The following is a 12,388-nucleotide window of genomic DNA, read 5'->3' on the forward strand; positions in this document are numbered from 1 at the left end:
TTGTCTTACCTGAACGCCTTTTCTCAGCACGGAGATGGAGAACCTCAACTTACAACACAATTGGGACTGGAATCTTGGTCGTTGAGAGAAACAGACATTAAGGGAAATGCCCAAGTGACTGCTAGTCAACAACCACACTCCTGGCACCAGTTCTGGCCATTAAATGATTTCAAGAGTCATTAAACAAATGGATGCCCAGGTAAGGAGCGTGGGGTGCCTTGGAGGTGGAGAATACTCTGGGAAGCTCCGTTCGGGAAATGAAAATCCTCCTTGCCATCTTCAGGATTTCAACTCCATTTCTCACTCTTTTCACATGCAGTTCTTTCAGCCAGCCCCCAGAGACAAGAGGAAATCCTAACAGCAGGCAGCAGCAACTTACAATCTTCACACTTCCCCATTGACTTTCTGGGGAAGCTAGTAGAAAAGATTGCAAATGGTGATCACATGATTCCAGAGCATTTGGCAACCAGTCCCAAGTGTGAATAGGTTGCCAAGCATGCAGATCATGAACACATGACCGTGGAGATAGTAATGTCATGTTTTGGATGGCCATCACAATTCTGGACCATTGTTAAATCAATAGTTGTAAGTCAACTATTGCCTGCATTCTTGAGAGAAAACTTTGGTTGTGTTTCTGGTATACTGGTCCAACGTGCTAAAACTGACTAATGCTGTCTTTATTGTTAGAGGGAATGGTGTAAGGCATGGGTAGGCAACCTTGGCTCTTTTATGACTCGTGAATTTCAACTCCCAGAATTCCTGAGCCAGGAATTCTGGGAGTTGAAGTCCACAAGTCATAAAAGAGCCAAGGTTACCTACCCCTGGTGTAAGGGGACAGGTACACCTAAGGCTGGTAACTTGTTTATCTCTTCTCCATCTTACTGAAAAGCAATTATTTGAGAATCCTAGAAATACTAGAAATGTTTCAGAGTTATTGTTTACACTCACCTTTTAAAAAAAAAGTTGTAAAGCTTTAGAACAGTATGGACATAACCTTGAAGAAGGAATGCAAGAGCAATTATGTAAATACCAGCTCAATCCAGAGAATGAGGAGGTGGTGAGAAAGAGACTCAAGATTACCCTGCCTTGATTATCTTTGATATATCAGGCAGAGAGAAATTCTGATAGGTTTCATGATTGTATTATATAATCTGTTGACTTGATGCACCTGTTGACATATAGTTAGCTATTAATTTCAGTGTAATTCAAGGTGCTAGTTATCAGCTTTAAAGCTCTACCTGGCATGGAATCAGTTTATTTGCAAGATACTCTCCCTGGGAGTAACAGATTGGATAGGGTAGTCAAGCTCTAGGTCTCCTCCCTAAATGTTGCCATCTCATGGCACCTCTGAAGCAGGACTTTTCTGAGATTCCCTTTATTCATGGAACATCCACCAGGCCCCCCACTCTTAGAGCCTTCCAAGTGCTGGGGTAGAGGGAGTGTCATTGGTGTTGGTTGCTAGGACATTGCAAGAGGATGATTGAGGTACTAGGTTTTGGTTGTGTTTAATGATGTTTTGGTTTTTATAGTTCAGGATTTTTATTGTTGTAGCGAGATGTCCAGAGGATGATAGACATACACATCTTATAAATAAAATAAAAAGAAATTAATCTTCATTTGTGTTCATTTTTTTCCACTATCATCACTATTTGGAATTGCATATAGTGCAATTACAGTTGGGATCTCTACTGTCAGAAGAAATTGAACCTGCCAGCTTCTCCTATGATTATAGGGACAGTTGTGGGCTAGAAATCTATATGCTTTTATTTGTATCTATATCTTTATGTTCCATGTTACTGAAACATTTATAGTCATAATCCAAATTAGGTCAGAACAAATACAAAATAAGATTCATTGATTTTTTGTGACATGCACACAGCGTAGGAGAGATTAATTTGCTCCAGATAGTGAATGACAATTTAGAAAATGAGCCAGATTCCCAACTGGCGACCTATCCAGTACAGTAACTGTTTATAACATTACTTTTTTAAAAAATGGTGTAGAGATGGATTTAAAAAGTCTCTTAAGTTTATCAATTAAGCCCATAATTTCACATTAAAACATCACAATAGAAGATACTAAATCATCAAAGGTTGCATATATCTGTTAGATGATTTATACTTAATTCTGATCAAGCACTTGGCAAACAGGACCTGTGTACCTTGGCTTTAACTAAGTGTCTGTCTTCCTACAAAGAACAAGGTAACATCAATGCTTATGATATCTTTTGTCAGTACCTCTGAAGACATTGTACATCTACTGCAGATCCGTATCCATCATTGTTTCCCTTGTGTAGGAATAAGACATTGAAGAAACTTAGCAGCATCTCCAATGATTCCAATCAGGAATCTTTAAAGTCCCATTATATGCTCTCCAGAAATGTCTACTGTGCAAAAGCTTAAAAAACATAATTATGAAGATGAAAGTGTTGTGGCTGTACCATGCCACCACTTATTAACTTATCCAGATGTAATGCTCTGTGGGATGATAAGATATATTCATCAGTGTATGATCTAAGAGCTGAGGAACAGAACTATGAAACACTAATTCTCAAACTGGGACTACCTGGCTTACTCAAGAGTAGGAAGAACATGTGGGCCTGCATGCAGACACACCAGATTCCACTTAGGACCCTAGACACCTTGAAATCACACCACTGAATTTCAGCCCATTTTGGGTAGACTTAGCAAGACCACTGTAAACAGATATGCAACTTATGCACTGGAGAAAGATGTCATAATACTAGAGACAAATGTTGGGAACAGTAGTGCTTGCAAGGAAGTGCACCAGTTACTACTTCACATGTCTGCACATGCACTATAGAAGAAAATGTAGAATGAAGTGCTATGAAGATGAAGCTGCTTTGTGATATGATCTGATGCTCTAGTAGTGCAAAAAAAAAAAAGTTTGCACATAGGTGTCTTGGGAGGTCAGCGATGGTCCTTGGACTTACCCAAGTGAGAATAAGGATAATAATAAATGGTTTACCTCCCAGGATCATCCCTGTTCTTACTGTTCTATTTTTAAAAAAGTTTTCAGATAATTTTTCTGGTTTTTAGGGAAGTCATCAGTGTGGTTTCTCTCCCAGGGATCTGCAACTTATAATGAATCCAACAAGATAGTGGTGGGAAGGTAAATAAATAGTATGGATATATTTGAAACTAATAATTTATTTTATATGACAAAGAAACAGCTCCAATCAACAGGTTCTGTTAAACATTTGGAGCTGGCTGTGTTCCGTCAGAAAAAAACTCAGTACTAATTGATTGTTCCACACAGCCATGGGAAACAATGGGAACAAAAAAAACCCATGTACATTACTACCAGCAGCTCGGCTGGTAGTAATGCTGAATACTGCCTGCCAAGCAAATTCCATAAAATCTGACCAAGGTATGATTTTCTATCATTTTTGTTCCAAAACAATACATCTCCTTTAAGAGCAGCTTTCTTAGCATTTTAATTTCTGAAAATCCATTTTCTGCATGTGAAATTTAAATGAGAACCCTTCCCTCTTATCAGCCTGCATGTGTTCTTAAGTCAGCAGAAAAAGTTTCACCTAAGGATCTGAGAGAACTGGGGATAAAACAATCATTTGATTTTTTTCCTCCCCCACACTTTTCAACACATCCCACAAAATTCTCAAGTTGAGCTCAATCCTTGGCAATTATACCTATGCCATTATCTTGCATAAAAATAAGAATGAAAGAAGAGATTTGTCACTGCCTCTTTCTGACACGTATTTTAATTTTTCAGATCTAGAATTCCCAAATTATCCCCCATGAAAGCAATAACTAGACAATTTAACTTCTAACTTCTATTTAACTATTTAACCTGCAAACAGCCACAGTTGTTCCAACCTGCTGAATACATCTTATATCAGTGTAACTTCTTTGTCTATTTAAGCCATGGTCCAATAAATAAGATGTATGTAAAGAAACTCCAAATACTGAAATGTATTTGGTTAGCATAAGGATGATAGCTGTCAACCTTTCCATGCCAAATAATATACTCTACTTTAATTGGCACCTAGAACAATAGAACAATGTTATGTTCATCTCACGGCTCTACCCACGTCACGAGATGTGTGTGGGCCAACAACTTTAAAACAGCAAGCACAACAAATCAATGCATGTTATAAAGAGGTGGAGATGCAATTATCCAGTCACACTATTTTGACACTGCTGATTCCCCGGCACACCCAACTGTTCCTGCCATTAGAAATAACAGTGGTCAACTGAGAAAAGGCCTTTTGACATAGTACAGAGGATTGGCATACCCTTGGTTAAGATTTATTTGTTCATCTGGAAATTTATGAACAGTTGATGGCCTCTGGATCTATGGTTGATTATTTTTCTGTGTGTGTGTTGTATGTGTGTGTGTGTGTGTGTATGAATAAGTAGCATCTGTTCATATATGTATATTATATACAAAAGAATCATGTAGTTCTGCTCCTAGTGTATGATAGAAGGGAAAAATGTTAATTAGAATGGAAAAATACTAATTACAATAATTTTGAGAATTTAAATGCCCAATAGAAATGCGGATATTGCATGACGTCAATCTGCCAACATTATGACGTATTAAATCCTATACATTCATGCGAGATCACAGCTAATATTCAAAAATACTTAACAGGCATTACAAGCATCGCTACTTCCCAATCCACCATTCATGAAAGAGAAGCGACAGAGAAAACCCATTAGTTACATCATGTTACAACGCACAACGTGGGTGACACATGCCTCTCTCCTAAAAGGGCTTCTCCAAATCACGAGAAAGGCATTTCTTTAAGTAAGGAATCTCGCAAAGACTCAGCTCCGAAGCCTTTCCTCTCGGTAGAAGTTGGCAATAATTAATCGGCGCCGCCGAATTGAAAACACCGCACTGTAAGCTACGCAATCGCCCGCGTGCCACGTGCTCCAACACTCTCTTGCAGCAAACCTGCGTTCTCTCTCTTGCAAAAAAAAAAAAAAAAAAAAAAAAAAAGCCCAGCAGGGATTTGGAGACAGGGGCATCTTCTTGCTCGTAAAGCCCCGTACAACATGGCCCCAGTAAGGCCCCTCCTTCCTTCGCCTTTACGCCCCGACCCTTACCTACTCCATTTTCTGCCTCGGCGGCTTCCTATTCTCACATGGCCATGCATATAGATCTCTCTCGCCGCTTTTCCGGTCCACGCTCGTCAGCCTGCTGGCCACCTCTCCGACACTTTGCAAGCCCTACCCCGGAACAACACAGCGGGCCGCGACCTCCGACTCCTCTCCCTGCCATCCCCCGACCCGAAAAGCATCAGGCACTTTCTTACCTCCGTGACGATCGTGGAAAGATAAACCTCCCGGCTGTACTCCCAGCCATCCAGGCACTCCTCCTGCGCCACCTGACTGAGATTGACATCGCGGCCGGGCACCAGGTTCCAGGCGGAGAAATTGATGAGAGCGTCGAGGCTGTAGCGGCTGCACTGGCTCCGCACCTGCCGCCCGTCACGATCCTCCAGGGGGATGCTGGCGTTGAGCCATTCCACACTCAGGTTGGCGCTGGCGGGCACCCGGCACCGGTGCTCGGGGGTGCCGGCTAAGAAAACGGCGGACATGCCGTTGAAGCCATTGGGGATGATGCTGGCGCTGAGTAAGAAGAAGATGAGACGCTGGTAGGGACCCCACTCGCCCAGGAAGGCGATGATCTCGTCGTAATCCCGCATAGCAGCTACGGGCACAAAGAACAGCCGGCGGAGGAAAAGCTACACCCCCCAGACCGGCTGCTGAACAGAGCCCGCGCTGCGCCCTTCTGACTGGTTCTGGCATCCCTCCGGAGGTGGGGTCTCTGCCGGTCCGACTCCGCCTTTCTCGCCTTCCCCCCCCCCGCGCCACCCCCGAGCTGGTTTTTGATCGGCCCCGCCCGAGATAACCTTCAGCCGATAGGAGAGGTTTCATCCTGCCGGAAGGCGAGTCGCTTATGAGCCCGCCCGGAGGCGTCCTTATGACGATATCTAGGCTTTGGGCGGGAAAAGGCATCGAAAACGCTCGTAAACAAGCTGGCTGTATGCGGTGGTGAGCCCTGAGCAAGCGCCTCTTGCTAGTTCTTCCGCTAAAAGGACTTGTATTCCCGCGAAGGCTGTGCGGGAGAAATGGACAGAAACTGAAGTCACTGGCTGGCTTGGCAAGTTGGCATGGTTACTCGTGGTTAGCTCAGACAATAGGCTCGGCTTACATCACAATTGAGCTAGTAACTAACCTTTGGTCTGGGAGGGTTCACCCAATACCTGAGATTAAAATGTGGCTGGCCTATGGTAGTTGTTGGAAATCAGCCATACAAGTAGTAGCCAGTTATGACAAAGATCATTGAATCACCTTTTTTCCCTGTGTATTGTGTGATGACCCCCAATCCTGGTGCTTAGTTGATGATTCAATCTCATACAAAGCCCAAAATAGTTAATTCCACAACCTTAGTTTAAATTTTTTCTATATAACTTTTTTATTTTTCCCAACTCTTCCCCATACATATCAACAAATATACCGCGATATTTATCACATGTTAGCATACATTCTTTTTACAGTCTTATCTATCAGAAACTCTTTAATAAAATAAAATAAATACATACACATAAATTTTGGTGTTGCTCGCCCATTTCCCCTTTCACTGTATCCACACCCCTACTCTTCTCTACTTTCTCCCTTCTCTTTCTTTCCTATTTCCCTCTTCTTCCTCTCCTCTCCTCTTTCCTTCACCACTCCCCTTCCATTTCTCCTCCTCTTCTCCTCCAACCTTCCTACTTCCTTCCCCCCTCCTTTACTCTCTTCTCTCTTTCCTCTCCTTTCTTCCCTCTCATCCCTCTTCAGATACAATAATGTCCGAGCAGCTCCTCTCTCTAAATTTCCCTATCTATATTATATATAATAAGATTAGTTTTCTATTACGTTAATACTTCTATTTATCTGACCTTCTCGGTACATACTTCTATAAGTATTTATACGACCTCCGGTTATTCAATACTGTGTCGCCTGGGTCTCCCTCCTTTTTCTTTCTCCTATCTCCTTTTTCTTCCATCTAAGTTGGTGTTAACTATTTTTTAACCATATTCTCTTTTCACCCAATCATAAAAAATTCCCCAAATTTCATAATATTGTTGACTCTGTCTTTTCTTTAATTATCATTGTTAATCTATTCATTTCTGCACATTCCAGTATTTTCCCGATCACCTCTCCCTCTTGGGGGGCTTTTGGTGCTTTCCAATTTTGTGCAAACACAATCCTGGCTGCCGTAATTATATGAATAATCAAATATGTTTTCTCTTTATTATATTTCCCTGGTAAAATACCCAGCAGGAATATTTCTGGTCTTAGTTCTATATGTTGTTGTATCATCTTTTCTATCCATGTTCTAATTATATTCCAATACGTTTTAGCTTCTACACACGTCCACCACATATGATAAAAAGAACCTGGTATTTGATGGCATTTCCAACATTTCATAGATCTGTCCTTAAACATTTTAGCTAATCTTTCTGGAGACATGTGCCATCTATAGAACATTTTGTACATATTTTCTTTATATGCAGTTGCCATTGTCAGTTTATAGTTTCTTTCCCATAGTTGCTGCCGTCTGTCTAATTCAATCGTATATCCAAAATTCCTTGTCCATTTTATCATTGTCTCTTTCACTTGTTCCTCCTCTAACTCCATATGTAGTAGGTAACTATACATTTTTTAATCCATTTTTCTTCCGTTTCTGTGAGTATTTCATCTAACTGTTGTCCCCAAGTTAAAACCATCTATTTTAACATCTTTTTCATATCTAGATTCTATTTGCGTTCTCATGTACCAATCCATCTTTATTCCTTGTTCCTCTTATTGTTGTTTGGTTTTCAACTCCCCCATATCTGTTAGTAAGTCTTTATATCTTATAATATTTCCTATATTAAGCATATTGGGGTGTATTAGCGCTTCCATAGTTGAGACCCAGTTTGGAATCTTCAAATAATGCTTTCTCTTTATTTTCTCCCAAGCCACTAATAAAGAATTCCTTATATGGTGTCTCTGGAAATAGCTATGTATTCTGTTTTTTCCATACCATATGAAAGCATGCCATCCCAACTGCAAGTCATGTCCCTCTAATGTCAATACTCTCGTATTCCTCAGTAAGATCCATTCCCTCATCCATGATAATGCTGCAGCCTGATAGTACAATTCCCAATTTGTAGACCAAACCCACCTCTGAGTCTTGTATCTTGTAACATTTTTAGATTAATCCTTGCCTTTTTTCCCTGCCAAATATACTTCAAGATTATTTTATTAAGCCCCTCAAAATATTTCTTATCTAATCTTATTGATACTGTTGAAAACAAAAACAATAATCGTGGTAATATATTCATTTTGATTATCGCAATCCTTCCCATTAATGATAGTTGTATATTTTTCCATTTATCCAAATCTACTTCAATTTGTCTTTTCAATTTGTGATTGTTATCCTCTTTAATTGTTGTACATCTTGCTGTCAGGTGGATCCCTAAATATTTTACCTTCTTTACAATCTGTATATCTAATTTTCCCATCAATTCTTTTTTTTGTTTTTCAGTAATATTTTTCACTATCATTTTTGTTTTATCTTTATTAATCTTCAACCCCGCTACCTCACTATATTTTTTTATTTGTTCTATTAATACAGATCCTGTTTCTAATGGTTCCTCCAAGATAAATACTAAATTGTCTGCGAATGCTTGTAGCTTATATTTTTCCTTTTTAATTTTCATGCCTTTTATGTCATTATTCTGTCTTATACTTTTGTTTAATACTTCTAATGTCAAGACAAACAATAGTGGGGATAGAGGACATCCCTGTCTTGTTCCCTTCATAATGTTAATCTTCTCAGTCATATCTCCATTTATCATTATTTTGGCTGATTGCTTATTATAAATTGTTTTGATTATATTTATAAATTTCTCCCCCAAATCCATAATCCATATCATGAATTGCCAATTCACATTGTCAAATGCTTTCTGTGCGTCCAGGAACATCAATGCCATCTGTTTCTTGGGGTGTGTTTCACAGTATTCTAATGTGTTCAATACAATTTGCATATTGTCTCTAATTTGTCTTTTGGGTAAAAAACCATTTTGATCCAATTGTATAAATTCATTTAAAAACTTTTTAAATCTTTCCACCATTATTGATGCAAATATTTTATAGTCCATATTCAGTAGGGAAATCGGCCTGTAATTCTTTAATTTCTGCATTTCCGTTTCTTCCTTTGGTATCAGGGTAATAAATGCTGAGGACCACAAATCTAGTATCTTAGCTTCAGAAAAAAGTTCATCATAAAGTTCCAACATTACATTGCCTATTGCTTCCTGCAATGTCTTGTATAGCTCTGCTGGTAATCCATCCGGTCCTGGTGTTTTACCATTTTTTTGTCTTTTAATTGCTTCTGTTAATTCCATCATTGTTATTTCCCCTTCTAATAACTTTTTAAATTTCTCCGGTATTTTAGGTATCTCTGTTTTTTCCAAGAATTGTTTTATCCTATCATCTGGAACTGTTTGTTGCTTATATAAGTTCTCATAATATTTCCAAGTTATTTTTTTCTTTTCTTCATGCCAATGTTGTAAAATCCCCTCAGCATCTTCCAATTGTTTCATCTATCTCTTCTCTTTCTCCTTTTTAATTTTATATGTCAACCCCTGGTTTGTTTGCATGCTCAAAAAAGGTTTGCTTAGCTGCCTTTATTTTCATTGCCACTTCTTCATTTTCTATTAAATTCATTTTTTGTTTGTTCAGCTCCATTAAATTTTTAATCTTTTTGTTTTGTGTATCTTTCTGTAATTCTTTCTCAAGTGTCTTATATTCTTCCTCCAGTTTTCCCTTATTTTGTTTTTTCTGTTTATTCTTTTTCCCCAAATAAGTCATAGCAAGTCCTCTCATGTACGCTTTCACCATGTCCCAAACATTTTGAAGTGAAGTATCTTCTTTTTTGTTTTCCTTAAAAAAGAAAGATATTTCTTTTCCCATATATTGCTGAAAGTCTTTTTCATTCAATACAGTTTGGTTTAATGTCCATCTTGTTCTCTTTTTTTGTCCTTTCCATATGATTGTAACTGGGTTCTGATCCGCCCATGTGCTTGTTTCAATGGCTATATTTTGTATATTTATAAATAAATCTGTTGACGTCCATATCATATTAATTCTCGACCAGGACAGGTGTCTGTTAGAGTAGAATGTGTATTGCTTCTTTTCCAGATATTTTTCTCTCCAAACATCAAATATATTTAGTTCGTCCACCATGTTATTTTGGGAGTGTTCTTCTTAGAGTCTTGTTTTTTTTGTATTATAATCCAGCTCAACCTTTACAAGAGCATTAAAATCTCCAATCATACATATGCTTTCATATTCCAGTTTTATTATTTTCTTGTGTAATTTTAAATAAAAGTTCTCTTGGTTTTCATTTGGAGCGTAGATCGCTACCAATAATGATTTTTTACAGTTCATAATTACTTCCACCATTAAGATTCGTCCTTCTTTGTCTGAATATATCAATTTAGTTTGTATTGCTTTCTTTTTTTAATTGAAAAGTTTTATACAAGTTTTTAACAATATCCCCCCCTAAAATAACCCCCTCCCTCCCTCCCCCCCTCACTTCCCAGAGCTGGTTATAGGGTTACAAATAAACAAACAAATTGTAAATAAACTTATCCAACTATACAAATAACAAAATCAATAATGTACTTTAACTCGAATACAAAACAAATTTAAGCAAATAAAATATAAAAAAAACAAAAAGGAAAAAAATAACAATATAAGCAATTCCAAATTAAAAACTAAAAATTATTCATAATCTAAATAATACTTTTTAATCCCATATCAACTCTATTTACTCTACATGTAATTTATCCATCTTCTCCACGCTGAAGTGTATATATCTTTTAAACAACCATTCATCTATAATAAACACAAAATTTTCCTTCCAGTATAACCCAACCAACAAACTTACATTCGATAAACTTGGCTATTTGCTTTTTTTCCCCCACCCCTAAATAAATCTATTAATACCCTCCTACTTAAGAAGTTTCAACAAACCATTCATCTTAATCACTAAAATTCTCACCAGCAGAGATCATTAGAATTTAAATTCTTTTACACATTTACCCATAATATCTCATAATTATTTTTATACACTTTAAATTAAAAAAATTATAATATATGTACTCCCAAATATTTAAACTTTTCCACTAATTATTCTTTTTCTTTACATCTACATACTACACAAATCATTCACTATTCCTTTAAAACATAATATTTATTGTTCTTTTTCTTTACATCTGCAAATTACACAAATCATTCATTATTCCTTTAAAACATCTTCTATCTCAAAAAACTACTACAAAAGTTCACCATTTCCTTTTCTTTATTCCAACATCCGCCTTCTGCTGTTCTTTTACTTTATGTCTATAGGCTGCACGAGTCATTCTCGGTTTCTTTAAAAAATCTTCTGTCACAAGAGACTGCTGCAGAGATTCAGGCTGTATGTCTCCTACATCCAATAACATAGCACCTTCAACCAGCTGCCCTTCCAACTTTTCTTCTGTAATCTCAGGTCGTAAAGATGATGGAGAGCCCGCCTTCAAACAGAAGTGTAAAAATCTTTCACCTTTGAAATTGTATTAAATCTATGATATATCCCCGCATAATTCACAGCTATTCCAGCCGGTATCTCCCATCTGAACCGGACCTGTCATTTTTTGAGCTCATCAGCCAAAAAAGCAAAATCCTTTCTTCTGGTGGTGACGGAGGTACCGATGGTGGCTTTTTTCAGCTGTCCGCCCTGGGATATGTCAAAGCCAGCTGAGACAGCAAGCAACAGCTGTCTCGCAGCTTGGAACCTCTCTCCCCAGTAGAAAGGGGAGGAGGTGAGCTTTCCTCAGATAGTGGTAGAGCTTCCCGAGACCCCAAAGCTTTCTTTTTGGTGGTCGGAGGGTGAGAACTCCCACAGAGTCTGAGGTATCCTCCACATTCCAGGATGCCTTTGCCCTGATTTTTATCCAGGGCAAAGCTAGACGCTGCTTCCACATCTGCGCTTAAAATGAATTTGTGAGTAAAATTTAAAGCAGACAGAGCTGACCAGGAGAGATTAAAATGGTGATTATTTCGAGACTTTAACTCTGGAAAAGAATTTATCTTTTCCTTTTTTTCAATTAAGAGTGGTGAAAAATGGCGCTGAGATGTTGATTCTTTGAGTGAAAGGACCGGAACCTCTATTTGAAACAATGTAACAGATTTTGTATTTATATAAAATGCAAGAATCTTCTTTTTTCTTTTAAGGGGGCTTTTGTCTTTTTTCCTCCCCCCTTTTTTGGTATTTGTTGATTTTATAAGATTTTAGCAGACTTTTTAACAAGTGGTCT

At 38.1% G+C, this 12,388-nt stretch overlaps 1 protein-coding gene across 1 annotated transcript in view; it reads right to left on the bottom strand.

Moving 5' to 3' along the window:
- SLC22A4 (solute carrier family 22 member 4) overlaps positions 1–5,838 on the bottom strand; it is a 67,800-nt gene extending 61,962 nt beyond the window's left edge. Inside the window, exon 1 of the mRNA XM_039324906.1 lies at positions 5,303–5,838. Coding sequence (XP_039180840.1) covers positions 5,303–5,695 — 393 coding nt within the window. The 5' untranslated portion in view covers positions 5,696–5,838. The remainder of the gene's footprint in view (positions 1–5,302) is intronic.
- Positions 5,839–12,388: the final 6,550 nt, after the last annotated feature.

The sequence above is a fragment of the Crotalus tigris genome, unplaced genomic scaffold, assembly GCF_016545835.1.
Source record: "Crotalus tigris isolate CLP2741 ecotype Arizona unplaced genomic scaffold, ASM1654583v1 scf7180000024310.2302065, whole genome shotgun sequence".
Taxonomy (NCBI): domain Eukaryota; kingdom Metazoa; phylum Chordata; class Lepidosauria; order Squamata; family Viperidae; genus Crotalus; species Crotalus tigris.